This window comes from Geotrypetes seraphini, chromosome 8 (genome assembly GCF_902459505.1).
Source record: "Geotrypetes seraphini chromosome 8, aGeoSer1.1, whole genome shotgun sequence".
In the NCBI taxonomy this organism is placed as follows: domain Eukaryota; kingdom Metazoa; phylum Chordata; class Amphibia; order Gymnophiona; family Dermophiidae; genus Geotrypetes; species Geotrypetes seraphini.
In genome coordinates, this window is record NC_047091.1 from 145,308,372 (window position 1) to 145,326,293 (window position 17,922).

Here is a 17,922-nt window from a genome sequence, read left to right on the forward strand (position 1 = left end):
GAATACTGCGTCCTGCATTGGTCTCCATACCTAAAGAAGGATATAAAACTGCTAGAGAGGGTGCAGAGATGAGCAACAAAGCTAGTGAAAGGTATGGAGAACCTGGACTACGAGGAACGACTTAGGAGACTGGGGTTGTTCTCCCTTGAGAAGAGGAGACTGCGAGGGGATCTGATCGAGACTTTCAAATTACTGAAAGGATTCGACAAAATAGAGCAGGGAAAGCAGTTATTTACAATGTCCAATGTGACACGGACAAGAGGACATAGACTGAAGCTGTGGGGAGGACAGGTCCAGGACGAATATCAGGAAGTTCTGTTTCACGCAGCAAGTGGTGGACACCTGGAATGCTCTCCCAGAGGAAGTAATTGCAGAATCCACCATTCTAGGATTTAAGGGTAAACTAGATGCACATCTCCTTAAGAGTGGCATAGAGTAATACGGGTAAGGATAAATTAGATGCACATCTCCCTTGAGAAGCATATAGTGATATGGGGACTAAAACTATGCCAGGGTACACCTGGCGGGGCCTCCGCGTGTGCGGATCACCGGACTTGATGGACCCAGGGTCTGATCTGGAGATGGCAATTCTTATGTTCTTATGATAGGGTTACCATATTTTTCTCAGGGAAACCCTAGACACATGACCCTGCCCTCTTCCACTTCCAGCCCCGTTCTACCCCAAGCCCCCACCTCCTCAAAGCCTCCTCTCTTCTTCCAGACCAACTCCCGCTGCGCCTGGAGGGCCTGGAGCATGCGCCAATGTGTGTGACATCATCCACGCATGCTCAGAGGCCCTCCAGATTCGGCCGGAGCTCTTCGGGGCTTTCCAAAACCCGGACAAATGCCGGGTTTCAGAAAGTACGTCCGGGAACCTGGACAGTCCTCTAAAAAGTGGACATGTCCTGGTTTTCCAGGTCGTCTGGAAACTCTGTTATGGGACATTGCAGCCAGTAGGGTAATGTTTCTAAAGAAGACATCGGGATGTATGCACATACAATAAAGGAGTTCAACTGGTAGACTGTGCTGAATCTGTTACTGGTTTTTTTTTATAATACTTTCACTTTTAGGCATATTTAGCTAGAAATTAATAAATGGCGCCCAAAGTTACGTACCAGGAAGATGCACTGATATTCTGCAAAACATGCTCTGCACGGAGAATCTTTTATAGAATGCCATTTAATTGAATGCACATTTCGGCCCTGATTCTAGAAACAGAACCTAGCTGCTACGTGCTGTTGGGCATAATTGTCAATCATCTACTAGGCGGCATTTATAGGATCATGCCTAGAGGTGCCTAAGCAGTCTTTGGCATCGGTAGGCATTGACAGCTTAGGTGCACTGTCATTTAGGCCAGGGATTTCTTGGCCTAAAAGAGTGCTCCTAAATTAGGCATTTACTGGTTTCTAAGTCAAAACACATCCAAAATTTGCCTCAAATCTGCCCCTAACCATGCCTACTTGCCAGTAGGCGTCTCAGTGTAGATGCCTACCTCGAAGCAGTAGGCAGCTACTGGCTAGTTAATTTTTTTAAAAATGTTTTTTAATGGCGCTTTCAATTATCAATGCCAATTAAGAAAATTAAGTGCCTAGATCTGCTAGATGCACTGATCTAGACGTCTAACTTCAGGCGCTGTTTATAGAATCTGAGACTTCCTGCTTAACCCCCCCTCCCCCTTTTTACAGAACTGCACTAGCATTTATAGCACTGGCTGAGGCGGTAACAGCTTCGACGCTCATAGATCGGAGCTGTTACCACCACGGCCAGCGCTAAAAACACTAGAGCAGTTTTGTAAAGGGGGGTAAATTTGGGTATAAGCATTTGTCTGCCAAAAGGCTGGTGTCGATGCATGCGCCCAACTGATGGCAATTAGGTATTCTATAATATCCTGTCTAATTTCTAGGAACATCTCTGACCTGCCCATGCTCCTCCCATAGCCACACCCACTTTGGCATTCCACACACTGATATTTAATCACAATATTGTAGAATAGGGCATAGGGCAGGTCTGCCAATTAAGTGCTTGTTAACATCAATAATTGATGGTTAACACTTAATTAACTAATTAGTTTAAGTGCAGATTGGGGATTTACACCCAAATTTGGATGACTTAGACCAGGGGTAGGCAATTTCAGTCCTCGAGAGCCGGAGCCAGGTCAGGTTTTCAGGATCTCTACCATGAATATGTATGAGATGGATTTCCATGTACTGCCTGCTTGAGATGCAAATCTATCTCATGGATATTTATTGTGGATATCCTGAAAACCTGACCTGGCTTTGGCTCTCGAGGACCGGAATTGCCTATCCTTGACCTAGACAGAATCTGACAGTTGAAATCTATGCACATGCATTTAAGTGTCAAAGCTATATGCATGTTTCGCATGTGCCACTACTGCCATGCTATATGCATGTGGTTCTTGAGTGGGTCCTGGAGTGATCTCGAGTAATTCTGTTTTCCAGGGTCTCCACAATCACTATGTATAAGAGCAATTGGCAAGTAAAGGAGACAGCACACACAGCTTTTTTTCATGCATATTTATCGTGGACTTTCTGAAAATGCAAACTGGATAGGGGGTACTCCAAGAACAGCTTACATGAAAAGCATTGATTTATACCATTATTGAACTCCACTTAATTGGATGCTTCTGTTTTAACCTGAATAAAGGCCGCTCTTCAAACGAAAAATCAGCTGGGTTTCTGCAGGCTAAATAGCACATGTACTTCTGAGGTGAGGCTCCCTGTTGAAAATTTTACTTATCACTGTTTATCACTCTTCATTTATCTACAGCTCAGAAATGATCTCCCCTATCTGCATCCTGTGTTGTCACAGAAAACATTTGATAGGATCCCATTTTTAGAAGAGAAAACACAGGTTTTTAAGTCTGACGTCAATCAAGAAAAACAGCAGTGGAAAGATTTAGTAAGTACGCTTTCTTTCTCAGATTTCTTTTGCGTGCTACTCTGTCCTTGGAAATAAATAGAAATGTATTTTTTGGTTACCTCCATTGTTCTGCAATCCATTTATATTGCAGTCCAGCTCAGCTTTTACCCTCTTGGCTCACTCTACCGTTAAGACAATTTCAGACCTTCTGTACAATTTGAGGGAATTCTCTGTGTGCTAACTCACAGTTTAGATTTTAGATAAATGTGTAGTCTTATAGTTTAGATAGAAGCTGCAAGGAATTTTCCTTTATGCCTTGAATTTAGGGCTCCTTTTATCAAGCCGCGCTAGCGGGGTTAGCGCATCGGACATTTCATCACGCACTAACCCTTGCGGCCGGCTAAAAAACTAACGCTTGCTGAATGCAGGCATTAGTGGCTAGCGCGGCAGGTGATTTAGCGCGCGGTATTACGCGCGTTAAACCCCCCCCTACCGCAGCTTGATAAAAGGACCCCTTAGTGTTTCTCTTTGTCATATAGAGCCTGATATCCAATACGCCAGCTTGCAACACCTTTGAGAGTTCCTTTTATTGTCGCTCTTAGATTTTAAGCTAGAAGAACTGCGGCACCATCATATTACGCCACACCTTGAAGCTTTATACTAGCTACCTGAGCAACTCCATATTAAAATGTTGACACTGATTCAGAAAGCATTACAGGCTGTTGCTCCCTCTTATATTTGGGGTAAATTCAAGAAAGTGTGCCAAAAATTGGGCGTGAAAAATATGCTATAATGATAGTTGCATGGGAAATTGCCATCATAGAACAGAGTGTAAGTCGGCACACAGGCATCTATGCTATGTCAAGGGTCTCTGTAAATGGTCGCACCTTAAACTTGGCAGTTCTGAGTATGTTAGCACTTTGTAACTTGTGCGCATGTGCAACTGCAAGACATGCCCCTGATCTGCCCTTGTGCACACCCCTTTTGTAGTGCAAAGTACGAGTAGCAGCCTCCTGTCACTGCTGTCAGGGCTCTGCCCAGATCTCTCCTGCCTGCTCGCCCCGACGCTGGCTACCCCCGAATCGTCTGCTCTCTGCCGCCCTTCCCCGCTGTGGTTTTAAAGTGGGCCTGCACTGTGGGGAACGGCGGCAGAGAGCAGGAGAGTTGGGGGAGCCCAAGACAATAGCCCACCCACCAGCCCGACACCTCGGCCCGACACCCCCCCCCCCCCCCGTACATACCAGTTGGGAGCAGGAGGGATGCTCAGTCCCTCCTGCTCCGTTGGCCTCCCTCCTGCCACCAGCCCCACTAGCTCAACTGCCTCACCCCCCACCGGGCCCTGCCCACCTGCCCTGCGTACCTTACGAATGTTGGGAGCAGGAGAGTTGCCCAGTCCCTCCTGCTCCTTAGGTCTCCAGGATCCATCTTCGGAAGCAGGAGGAGTGCCTGGACCCTCCTACTCCTTAGGCCTTGATCCTCTTCAGGAGTAGGAGGAAGCACAAAGTCCTCCTGCTTCTGCCTGCTACATAATAGTGGCCTTAGGCCATGCTCCAGCGCATCATCTGATGCATGGGGAGGGGCCTAAGGCCCTAATTGGCTGAGGCACCTCGGGCTCCTCCTCTCCTCCTCTGGGAGGATCCTGAGGTGCTTCAGCTGGTCGAATATCAGCCCCAATTTTGAAGGCACCCAAATACCTGAGCTAAACAGGAGACTGATTCTGCCTGCTTTAGGACCCTGCAATGTGATCTCTGGAGGAGAAACCTTCCTTCCCTACTGCTCTTTTCCCATCTATTAGGGCCAACATCTTTAATCTGGTTGTGAATAGCAGAGCTGAGCCCAACCATTAGGCATAACCAGGCAACTGTCTAGAGCAGCTGAAGTCAAAGCAAAACAAGTCTTGATAACCACACAAACTCAAAGAAACAACAGGTAGTCAGTTTTAAAATAGCCCATTACAGATGAGGTAGTGGTGAGATGATCATGGGGGAGCTAAGCAGCCAGTTATAGAATACGTATTTTGCATAATTAGCTAATTGGCACTTAATTGGAGATAAGTACCAATTGGCCTTAACAAGCACCTATTGGCACTAATTAGCAGTTGTGCGTGTAACTGACTTATACCTCTATTCTGTCAACTGAGCAACTAACTTCTCTTCCACGCACAACCCCAAAGGGGGGGCATCAGCATTCCCAGGATTTAAGCACAGAGTTGATTTTTTGATTTCTTGACCCAAAGGAGCTAATTCAAATTCTGGTTTTTGATTGGCCGATTGTGGGGCTCCACAGGGCTCACCAACATTGGGGGAATGGCTGACTAATTTAAGAATATTTGTCTTATCTTATGCGGACGATATTTTTTTATTTTGAGTCCAGCTTTAGAAAATTTTGAGGAGGCTTTTAGATGTATTCAGAATACAGTAACACATTAGTTTGGCCATCTATTAATTTTTAAAGATTGAATAAACAGAAAACCAAGTTGGTTTGTTTTGGCAATCCAGAAGGTTTTATAGGTTAAAAAATATCTTTCTCTACTGGCGAGATACTTATAGTTGAGGAGAAATCTAGGATTTGGGGTATTATATTGGATTGTGGTTTGACTTTTGAGAACCAAGTTAATGAATTGAGTAAGAGCAGTAGTTTTTTTTTTTTTTTTTCTATTATGTCAACTATGTGCAATACGTTCTATTTTCTACTAATAGTTTTCAAACAATAGTTAGGGCAATTATTTTATCCCAGTTAGATTATTGTAATTCATTGTACTATGGTATTACACTGAAGTTGAAATATAGGTTGCAATTGCTTCAGAACAAAGGTGTGCATCTGATATTCAAAGCTAAGAAATATGATCGGGTGACTCCATTCTTTAAATCAATTGCATTGGTTGACGATTGAGAAGAGAATACATTGATATATAAAATGTTATATGCTATGGGACCTGAAGGTTTATTAAAATGTTTATCCTTTCCAGTAAGTAGGACTGCTTTTCGTTTCCAGCATTCTTTGAAGCTCAGTTATTCAACAAGTAAATATATTAGTTTGAAGTATTTGATGAATAAATCTTTTGAATATGTAGGAACCAAACTTCGGAATAATTGTCCTACTTAGGGCTACGAGATTTTACTCCTATAGAATCTGGGCCTATAGCCCTGTTTTCCACTATCCACTAAACGCTAATATTCAGCAGCCATCTTGTGCTGAAAATTAAAACTTTGCTGGCTATTTAACCAACCATGAGCTGTTCCTGGCCGATTAAATAGCACTTAATATCAGCCAGAGCAGTGTCTCTCAAACTTTCTCAAGCCAGGGCACACTAAAGGTAGTGGCTATGGCTTGAGGCATCCAGAAGTGTGCGGATGTCGCCATGATGACATCACGCATATGTGTAACATCATCACGTCGACGTCCGTGCATGTGCAGAGGCCCTCCAGACGGGCCCTGAGACGCCGGTAGGGGTGCCAGCAGGGAAGAGGGACGGAGAAAAGGAGAGGCACTGGCGCAAGCTGATGGCTTACAGCAGTGTTTCTCAACTACTTCAAGCTAAGTACCCCCTAAGTCTAACAAATATCAAATGAGTACCCCAACCACATACCTCCCTAGGCCCACCCAAGCTCTATCCCCAGATCCCATCCCCTTTACTAATTGTAATACATTTTTTTCCCATTCATTTTTCATATACACACAATATACACAGGAGATATAAATTCTCAAAACTGACACATTTTAAATCACTATATTGAAAATAAAATCATTTTACCTACTGGCGATCCTCTGCAGGCTGCTGTAATTAGCTTTAAGGGTGAGACCGAAAGGCTAGGGGGGAAGCCGAAGGACGCTAGAGAGAACCCGACATGCAGACCTTCGGCAAATCGGGCAGCACAGTCAGCTGGCAGGTGCCTTTCTTCCTCCTCAGTGTGCCGTGTCACACTTGGAGGCACACAGTTTGAGATACACTGAGCCAGAGTGTTCCTAAGAGTGGGTATAAAATGTCTGCTGTCTACCAGGAGCCAGGATCCGGGATGTGACTGCCTGCGTAGGAAAAATAATCAAACTCCCAAGACCACTACCCAATGCTCCTCATCCATGTTGGGACAAACGACACCGCCAGGAACTCACCAGAGAAGATACCGGATGACTTTAGAGCCCTAGGTGAGAAGTTGAAGCAGATGGAAGCCCAGGTGGTTTTCTCCTCCATCCTACCAGTAAGAGACAAGGGGAGAGCTAGAGAAGAACGGATCCAGAGGACAAACAAATGGCTAAGGGTGATGGTGCAAAAAGATGAACTTTGGTTTCCTGGACAACGGAGAGGCACTTCAGGGACTGCAGGGACCAGACGGGCTACACCTAACCAGAAGAGGGAAGAACGTCCTAGGACAACGCCTGGCTCACCTGCTCCGGAAGGCTTTAAACTAGGTGAGCTGGGGGAGGGGGACCCACTCTCACACTAGTAGGGTAAGTAACTCCGACTTATTATGCACACTCTTCCACAAAGCTTATGTATCTCAAATCCCTGGTTCCAATACCTAGCTTATTTCCTGTTCCAAACATATGTATCTTGTTGTAAACATATGTCTCCTGCTGTAAACACTGCACCCTCTCCCAGCACGACCCTCTTTGTAAACCGCTTCGAACTTATGGTATAGCGGTATATAAGAAATAAAATTATTATTATTATTATTATTATCTTGGAGCCTGAGGTAAGTAAACGCGTGAATACTGAAGGGGACAGAGGCAATACTAAGGGCGACAAAGGCAAGTTTGAGGGGGACAAACTATCTCGGACAGAAAACACTCCATGCAAGCAGAAAAAATGGACAGCCATGTATGCTAATGCCCGTAGCTTAGGCAATAAAATTCTGGAACTGGAAACAGAAATGAGAAACGCCGACCTTGATGTGGTGGCGATATCAGAAACGTGGTTCTTAGAGTCCCACGGATGGGACATGGTCATACCAGGATATAACCTACTCTGTCACGACAGAGAAGGCAAATCAAGAGGAGGAGTAGCTCTTTACATTAGAGAGGACATCAAAGTTACTAAAATCACAGACATCAAATATACAGGAGAATCCCTCTGGGTGAACCTTGCCAGGGGCAATAACAAATGCCTGTATCTTGGTGTTGTGTACAGACCACCAAGACAAAAGGACAATGAAGACAAAAAATTAATTGAAGACATTGAGACCATCACACTGCGAGGAGACACAGTTCTGTTGGGAGACTTTAATATGCCTTATATGGACTGGAACAAACTTTCCGCTACAACCAGCGGTAGCAAGAGGCTACTAACCTCCATACGAGGAGCACACCTCAAACAGATGGTATTAGAACCCACCAGGGATCAGGATCCTGGACCTGCTGCTCACCAATGGGGACAGTGTCACAGAGGTATCGGTGGGAGAAGCTTTGGCCTCCAGCGACCACAACACGGTGTGGTTCCACCTGAAGAAAGGAATCATTAGGTCAAATACATCAAATAAGGTCTTAAATTTTAAAGGGACTAACTTTCAGTGCATGTGGAGACTATGTCTACAAAGCACTGCAAAACCAGAGCACGACGGACAGTGTGGAGGTACTATGATCGGCTCTGAAATCAATCCTGCAAGAAGCAACCAACATATACATAAAAACCATGAGCAAATGGCGTAGAAAAAATAGACCACAGTGGTTCTCTGCGGAGATCTCAGAACTAGTAAAGCAAAAGAAAAAAGCATTCATAACCTACAAACAATCACAACGACCGGAAGCTAAAGAAACCTATCTGGCGAAATCTAGATATGTTAAAACGGCAGTCAGGGAGGCCAAACTCCGGTTGGAAGAAAATATAGCAAGACAGGTTAAAACAGGGGATAAATCCATTTTTAAGTACGTTAGCGACAGGAAGAAGAACACAAGCGGTATTGTGCGCCTAAAGAAACCTGACGGTAACTTCGTAGACTCGGACGCAGACAAAGCAGAACTACTACCAGTAGCTTCGGCTGCTTCGCAGCTTTCTCCTCCCTCTGCTGCGTCACTGATGACGTCATCAGTGATGCTTCACCGGCAGGAGAGAGCCGCAAAGCCACCGACGCTATTGGAGGGAGGTTTGCTGCTCTCGCTGGGAGGATCAGAAAGGTTCACTTGGGGGGGGGGAGAAATAGGAGGGTCAGCGGGGGTTCGGCTCAGAGGGGGGAGAAGCGGTCTGCCTCGGTGCTCCAAGGCCTGACGCCATTACCTTCTTCGGGCAGCAGCAGCTTATACAATTCGCTGCTGTTGCTGGCTTCATGCCTTGCTCTCTGCCGGGTCCTGCCTACTTCATGTTTTCATGAAGACAGGACCCGTCAGAGAGGAAGGCCTGAAGTGGGCAACAGCAGTGAATTGTGAATGCTGCTGCTGCCCGAAGAAGGTAATGGCGTCAGGCCTTGGAGTGGAGAAGGACACCAGGCCTTGGGTGGCAGAAGGAGGAAAGGGAGCAGAGGGGGAGAGAATTGGGGAGAGTGTTGCTGTACCTAACTGGAGGGAATGAAAGGAGATGCCAGGGCTTGGAGGGAAGAAGAGACGCCAGGGCATGGAGGGAAGGAGGAAGGTATGCCAGATCAAGAGAAAAGGAAGGGGGGAAAGGAAGGAGGAGATATCAGAGCATGGAGGGGGAGATGGAAGAAAAGGAAAGGAAAGGAGAGAGATGCCAGGAATCAGGGAAGGGATGATGCCAGACCTTGAGGTGGGAAGGAAAGAAAGGAGAAGAGAAAGATGCCAGAGCATAGGGGAGGGGGAGGTGACAGAGAGAGAAAAACGGAGAGGTGACAGAGTTGAAATCAATCATGTACAAAGGAGAGAAGGGGCACGGGATAGATAGTTTATGGAAGGAGCATAAAAAGAGGGAAGATGTCATATGGAAGAGAGAGAGAGAGGGTGCACACTGGATAGAAAGAGCACAGAGGGCAGTGAATGGAAGGGGCGAGATAGAGGGTGAACAGTAGATGGAAGGGGTAGAGAGAGGGAAACAGACACTGAATGGAAGTGTGGGGGGAGAGAAAGGACAGCTGTAAATGGAAGTGTGAGGGAAAGGGGGAGCAGATGCTGGAAGGAAGTGGGGAGGAGAAAGAAAAAAAGGGCACATGCAGGATTGAGGGAAGAGGATAGAGTTAGTTACTGGAAGGAGTGAGGGAAAGAGGTGGCAAGCTATAGGTAGACACATTGAAAGAAGGAAATTGAGGACTGAATAGTAAAAAAGAATTTAGACAAAGGCAGAAAATAAATTGAGAAGGAAGACCAGGGAAGAACAGGAGGAAGGGAGTGGAGAGAGAGATGCCAGAGCAGGGGGGAAGGAGAGGAGACAGATACCAGACCAATGGGGGTGAAAGGAGAGATGGAAGGGGAGGCATACAGTTTCTGGAAGGGGCATAGAAGGAGAGAAGATGCCATATAGGGACAGAGAGATGGCAGACAATGGATGGAAGGAAGAGAGTAACAAGAAGATGAGGAAAGCAGAAACCAGAGAAGACAAAGGTAGAACAAAAATTTTCTATTTATTTATTGCTTTAGGAGACATGTGTCTCTGTTTCTGTGGTATTGCATTGTATGCTTCTTGCTGGTTCAATTTAACCTTTGTCTATGAATTTCTATTTTATCCCCTCTTTTACAAAACTGTGGAGCGTATTTTAGCACCAGCTGTGGTGGTAGCAGCTCTGATGCTCAGAATTCTATGAGCGTCAGAGCTGTTACCATTATGGCTAAAATCCACACTACAGTTTTGTAAAAGGTGGAGGGGTAAGTTTGTGATGACATTCTATACTAAGCGAAGGTGTTTTCTGTGTTCTGTGTATTCGAAAAACATGGTTTTCTGTTAGGATTGACTGCAGGATTGATCTGTACTAGTCTGGCTTGTTTAGTTTTACAATGGGTGTATTGCTGTTGTACTTCTCACTGCAGCATGTAAGATGCTGCCTTTTCCTAGGTACTCATGTGTGACGTGTGGCTTGTTACTAAAAATCATGTTTTTCGTACAGTTGGGGGGGTGCCAAAAAATGATGGGCCCCGGGTGTCACACATGCTAGGTACGCCACTGTACATAGTTAAGGCTAACTAATTGCCACTTCCATAAAAATCTTAGGAGTTACATTAAATCATTATCTATTGTAACTCTAGAGATCCACACAGATCAAGTGATTAAGAAATGTTTTGCTGCCCTATGGAAACTAAGAACTATCAAAAAATATTTTGGCACTACATCTTTTAGACTGTTGGTGAAGTCTTCTATCCTATCTGTACTTCATTACTGCAATATAATATATCTGGGAGCTAATAAAAAAACTCTGAAAAGGCTAACAATAATTCAAAATTCGGCGGTTCAACTGATTTATGGGCTGAAAAAATATGATCATATTAGCCCATATTATCAGCAGCTACATTGGTTGCCTTTCGAAGCTAGGGTGCTATTTAAGTTTGCTTGTATTTGCTTCAAAACGTTGTTCGGCTTGGCTCCAGCTTACCTATGTTCACGGTTTGAACTATATGGAATAAAAAAAATCTTTGCCTCTCCTACACTAAAACATTGCCGTTATAAAAGATTTCTTGATAAAAACATTTGTATTTTGGGTAGACAAATTGAACAATTGGTTAGGTACAATAATTTCCCAGACTCAGTCTTATTATACCTTTTGAAAATCGATGAAAACTTATTTTTTTGAAAAGTTTGTAAATTAAACATCAATTATACTCTGTATTCTCTAAGAATGTATTGTCACTGAACTGTTCAGTCTCTCTTGAATGTGAACTGCCTAGAACTAAATGGTATGGCGGTATACAAGAATAAAGTTTATAATTCTGGAATAGCTTTTGGAAGATAGCATTCCTTTCCTCAGATCAAAACAGGGTGAACAGATAAGAGCAAAAGACGATGTTACATGTACAGTCACCACTGACCTGTTGTTACATTATACTCCCTGATAAAGGGAGTATAACTCCTGAAAGCTAGTTTAAGAAGGACTTAAATGAATCCTCCTTGGCACCCGAAAAAGAAAGGAAAAACAGAATCATCATGACTGGTGCACAGAGTGATGTTCTGATTAAAATGTTCCTTGTGGGCAAAAACCTACTGCATTAACTTTTGGAATTCTGTCAGCAAAGGGAAATAAACCTCCTTGGTGGAAAAGCTTCTGCCAAACCAGATAGATGGTGGGTTCTGTCTTTTAAAAGTGCATTGCCTTGGGCATGATGGGCTAAGAGACATTCCTTATCACACGGGTGCCTGATGCATTTGTCATGGTAACATCCAGCACATAGCATTGAATTTACTGCTTTTAAATGGGCCATATATAACAATATTCCCAAAGACAGAATAATGCTTGTATAGCCAATAAACAATGCACACTAGAGTCTGGACTCAGTTTAATGCAGTGGTCTCAAACTCGCAGCCCGGGGGCCACATGCGGTCCGCCAGGTACTATTTTGAGGCCCTTGGCATGTTTATCATAATCACAAAAGTAAAATAAAACAGTTTCTTGATCATATGTCTCGTTAGCTATAAATTACAATATTATTATTAAGACTTAGCAAAATTGTCATTTTTTAAATAAAACATTAACTATATTTTCTGCGGCCCTCCAAGTACCTACAAATCCAAAATGTGGCCCTGCAAAGGGTTTGAGTTTGAGACTGATAAGGCCCGATTATGGCCGTACACACTCTGTTATTTGACAAGCAGATGCATCCGGGGACAATATCTAAGAGAAAACAGACACCTATTATCTCTCAAACATGTCCGCTTTATTGAAAATTCTGTACCTCATTTTATACATTTTACATGGGTAAGGGTCGTCAACATATGACATAAATGCAAACCATATCACATGGTAAATGCAAACCATAACAGATCACATGCAACTTTAAAAGAAATAACAAATCCTTTACTTATCTAAGACCAAAATCTAGAGGTGCTTTGACCAGCAGAGTCTTATCTAAATTTTCTTACAAATACAGCTAAGAAAACAATTAGATTCACTTTACAACAGATTAAGAAAACACATCTCTCAAACATACAATGGCCTTGTAGTATATCAGCAAGAGAAGGCAAACAATCTGGATTTACAACTTCAAACACAACATAAGGAAAACTACATAATAGAATAGCCTTATAATATTTCGGCAAGAGAAGGCAAACAATGTCTGGATTAAACATAGCATAAGAACACACATCTTTTCAAACATAGATGTCCTTACATTATTACAGAGAAGGAAAAACAAACAGGGCCTCGGTTTTTTTACAGCTTCAAAACACATTCTATGGAAAACTACAAGACGTGTCCCTTCAGAGACCACTGGTTTAATGGAACCCCCCCCCAAACTGGACTAATTAACATTTTAAGCTATTAAAGCAGCCAAATTAAAGTTACAAGCATAGCTAGATAGAATTATAATCACAGAGTTCCACCTCTGTCTTCAAAAGTATATTTTGTGAAAATAACATCCTTAAACTTAAGTGTCCACAAAGTGCAAATTAATCACTCTCAAACAGGGGCGGACTAATGGGGATCTGGGTCAGAAGGCAGCAACATGTTCCCTTCAGCTGTCTGCTAATGAGCTCAGTTGCAGACAGCTGGTGGGATGTGCTGCCCCTCCCCCACCCCAATTGTTTTAGGCCCTTGGGAATTGCCCAGTTGCCTGTATGGTCAGTCCTAGGGTTAGCATAGTTCCAAAAATAAAAAAGAAGACACAGCCCCACCCCAGTCCTGCTCTATCCCACCCCCCCCACGCAAACTGAGCCACACAGCATTGTCTCATTTCCTTCCCTCCCTTCCCCTTGCAGGATGGGTACCTTGTAGCAGCAGGGGTCACCTGTGGTTGGGAGCCGCATCAATCGCGGTATTCTTGTGGGTACTAGTGGTCCAGGGGCAGGAACTCCTGTTACGAGCTGCTGGAGGCTCGTTTGGCGCTGACTGGAGATGGTAGGAAAGGCCCCGGCTCTGCCTGAGCTTGGGGCCACATCTGGAGGGAGTCCAGCTATGCGCAATTTCAGTGAGGGAGCATTCTTACCACTATACCACTCCCTCTGTCCCTCATGCTCAAAAGCTTACTTTACAAGTAAGACTGGTTGTAGTCACTCTAGCTTGTATGTTAGTTCAACCTCTGATGCACAAAATGGCTCTCGGTGGCTTTTACCGATCGCGGTAGCAGCCACCGAGAATCCTATGCCAGGCACGCTGCTCCCTTATTATTGCCGCTGCTCAGCACAAGCAGCAGGCATATAATTTGCATACTGTTCGTGTTGAGCAATGCCTGGCAAGCTCAAATCACTGTGTAACTTGTGTTTTTGACCTGTTTGCTGGAGTTCTGTGCATCTGCACCTTATTCACGGCAGATTTTGTACAAAATTCCTCACCCCCTCAGGACGCATAGAATGCGGTTAAGAATTCAGAGCAGACAAGAGCAGTAGAGGGAAAAGTGATCCACTGTACAGTGGGTCACTTCCTCCTCCTGTGCTGGCTTATAGTGGTTTAGTAAAGTGGGAAGGGGGAGGGGTGGACCGCTCCAGGTGCAGTATTCGCTGGGACACTTGTGCCTCTCCTCTTCTCCGTTCACCCCCCCCCCCCCCCCCCATGTATAGGGCACTTTGTCCGGGTTTTGAAAAGCCTCCTCAAATCGCATCGGGAATTTGTGGACAAGAGCAGGCAGCGGGGAGCGGCAGACAAGAGCAGACAGCAGGGGGCGTGGCTAGGGCAGGACTAGGGTGGGATTAGGGCAGAGAAGGGCGGAACTGGGCCAGCCTAGGGGGCAGGTCTAGGAGTCTGGATTTTCTGACTGGAAAATCCGGCAACCCTACACATGTACCTATTGAAATATTGGCCAGCAAAAGTAGCATCTTCCACCTGCTGTTGCTCCGGCTTTGGCTCCCTTCTGATGTCACTTCCTGGTCGTGGGACCAGGACATGACTTCAGAAGGGAACTAAGGCTGGTACGAGCAGCAGGTGGAAGATGCTGCTTGTGCGGGCAAACATTTCAAGAGGTATTCTGGGGGTGTGGGTGGGGCGCTCAAGCAGGAGAGAAGTGCAGGGGAGTGCACGGCATGGTGATGCTGAGCACCAACCTCCCTAGCTACACAACTGCTGGCCTTAGACCCGACTGTTTATGTGAACTGCTATCTCGCATGCGCAGAATTCCACCAGGAGTAAAAGACAAAACTGTATTTTGCACGGTCCTATTTGTTTGATTAACTCATGCGATTAAGCACCGATATTCAGCACTTAGCCACATAAGTGCCAACTCCACCCTTGGACTGCTGGCTACGAGTTTGGCTCTCTAGTTCAGTGCTTCTGAATGTCAGCTAATCTTCTAGAATAAGTGATTTAACCTCTCTTGGCTGGTTAAATCACTTTGAATATCATCCCCACAGAAAATAGGACATGCTACGGTGAAACAATGAAAAAGGAGTCGGAAGAAGCACCCAAAAGATACGTAAATGTTGTTTGGAATCATAAAACAAGGAGGCAGATATATGAAGAGGCCTCAGTCTGATTTTTGGTTGAAAGAAATCCATGTTCCAGTGTAAAATCAGAAATGTTTTCTCTCACCATCCTGGCTTTCTCTAACGCTGACAACACCCTTTTCTTCATGAAGAGGTGTTTCCTCCTATTCATTATGCCAGTGAAGAGTGAGAGCTCCATCCGTTATAATGAGTTCATTAAGTGAGATCGGGCGTGGCGAGGGGCTCGGGGCGTTTGTGCGTGCATTTATGTTTTTGATTTTCCAGAGGTCTTCTTTCTCCACTGGCTTCATGACAAGAAAAATGCCAGCAATCCTAAAAGCCGGTTACACCGGACAACCTCCTCGGAGCAAACAGGCTCTCTCCATCCTCTGTCATCTGTCTGCTGTGTGTACAAAGGCGGCATCAGCTTTGCAGCCATTTACCTGCTGGTTACTGGAGCAACTGTACTCGCCAGTGGCTGCAGCTGTCAATAAACGGCTTGTAAAGCCCCTGCATATCAATTAAGGTGCATTTGGTTTGAATGTTTTCACTTTTAGATGTCAGAGGTGTTTCCATGACAACATCTGTTTGCCATATTATGTATATGTATACACAAACACCCACAAATATATAGTATATATAAATGGGGGGGGGGGGGAAGGGAGACTAACTACATTTTATATTATTCACATAGGGGCTGATTCTACAAATGGCTCTTCAAATTAGGCAGCGGTAAGTGCCTCACCACTGCCTAACTTAAATGGCCAAACCTACCTTAAAAGCCCCCCAAAAACAAAAAAAATGGAGCCGCCTGCCGGCACCTCCTGAACCGGCACCCTAATCGCAGCTACGGAAGCGCCTAAGGGTGCCTAGGGTCGATGAAGGTATGGCTAGTACCAGAAATGACCTTAGGCATCCTTAGGTGCCTCTGTAGCCACGAGTCACAGCAAACAACATAGGCCACCGGAAATGTAGGCCTTCAAAACCCTGGCCTACATTTCTGGCCATGTTTGACGTGGCTGCGATTTTGCAGTCAGCGCCAGAGCATGATTGAAATGCGACTGATGGTGGATATGAAGGCACCAGCCAATACTGGCGTTGGTTGCAGAATCCGACCCACATTGCGTATACCCACTAGTACATTATATGCGGGCAGTGGCGTAGCGAGGGTAGGAGGCACATGGAGTGGTGGCGTTCCCCTGCACCCTCCTCTCCACTCCCCCGCTCCTTTTGCGCCAGTACCCTACGCTCTCCTTTCTGTCCCCCTGCTCTTTCCATGCCCCCATGCCACACTCGTGCCCTCCCGTCCCACCCCCCATACCTCTTTAAATCTTCACCAGCACGAGCAGCTTCTCCGGCCTTCTACTTGCGCTGACATTCTCTCTGATGTCACTTCCTGGCCCCGCAACCTGGAAGTGATTTCAGAGGGAGCCAGGCCTGCGCACGCAGCAGGCTAGAATAGTTGCTCGTGCTGGCAAAGATTTTAAAGAGTTATGGGAAGCGGGGTAGGGAGGGCGTGAGCGTGGCATTGGGGGGTGCGGAAAGGTACCCCCACCAAGATGGCACCCAGGATGGTCTGCCCCGCGCCTTACTACGCCACTGTATGCTGAATTCTACGAAGGATCTTCAAAATGTTTCCTCACTTTTATTTTTATTATTTTTTAAATATCTCAAAAGCAAATTACATCACTTTTCCATATAATCACCCTGTTGCCTGATCGACTAGTCACATGACATTCTATGACATGCTCTCTTACCACTTCTCCTGCCCCAACTATTTCCCAAGAAAACATGAAAGTGTGGAAACTTTTGAAGAACCTTCGTATAAATGGCATTCCAAATTAGGTGCTGGGAAAAAAAAACCCAGCCCTGAGCGTTATTCTGTAAAGGGCACGCACCCTTAATAGCATAGTGCTTAAGTGTGGATCTCATGCCTAACTAGTCCCATCCCCTTTTACAAAACTGCGCAAGAGGTTTTTAGCGCCGGCCCGCGTGCTGAATGCTCTGCACTGCTCCGACACTCATAGGAACTCTATGACTGTCAGAGGAGCGCAGAGCATTCAGCAGGCCGACTGGCGCTAAAAACCTCTTGTGTAGTTTTGTAAAAGGGTGGGTGCCAGAATTGCGCATGATGAAACGATATAAGCGCTGACACCAGTAGCGTGCAGTCAGGGCTTTCAGGGGATTCAATGAATCCCCTGCTCTAGAGCCCTTTTTTTTTCTTTGTTTACTTTTTGCTTGACGCAGTTTGTTCTAGAGACAGGTATGTACTGTTTCATCCAGATTTGGGGGGAACCCATCATAATGGTTTCTAACTCAATATTACAAAGCAAAATAACCAATAAATAAAACAGTGTATCTCAAACTATGTGCCTCCTGAGATTCCAAGTGTGCTGCGGCACACTGAAGAGGAAGAGAGGCGCCTGCCAGCTGACTTCCCTACGCGGTAAAGCACCAGCGCTGCCCGATTCGCCGAAGGCCTGCATGCTTCCCCCTTCTCTCTAGTGTCCTCCGGCTTCCCCCTGGTCTCCCGGTCTCACCTTTAAAGCTGATCCCGGTAGGTAAAATGATTTTATTTTCAATATAGTGATTAAAATGTGTCA

The 17,922-nt window shown here is 45.3% G+C and overlaps 1 protein-coding gene across 18 annotated transcripts in view; it reads left to right on the forward strand.

Annotated features, from left to right (window-relative positions):
* The window catches only part of RIMBP2 (RIMS binding protein 2), a 598,797-nt gene that overhangs the window by 201,120 nt on the left and 379,755 nt on the right, over positions 1–17,922 (forward strand). For all 18 annotated transcript variants that reach the window (XM_033956341.1, XM_033956346.1, XM_033956345.1 and 15 more), the window contains one exon: positions 2,788–2,919. In XM_033956341.1, the coding sequence (XP_033812232.1) occupies positions 2,788–2,919 (132 nt within the window). The remainder of the gene's footprint in view (positions 1–2,787; positions 2,920–17,922) is intronic.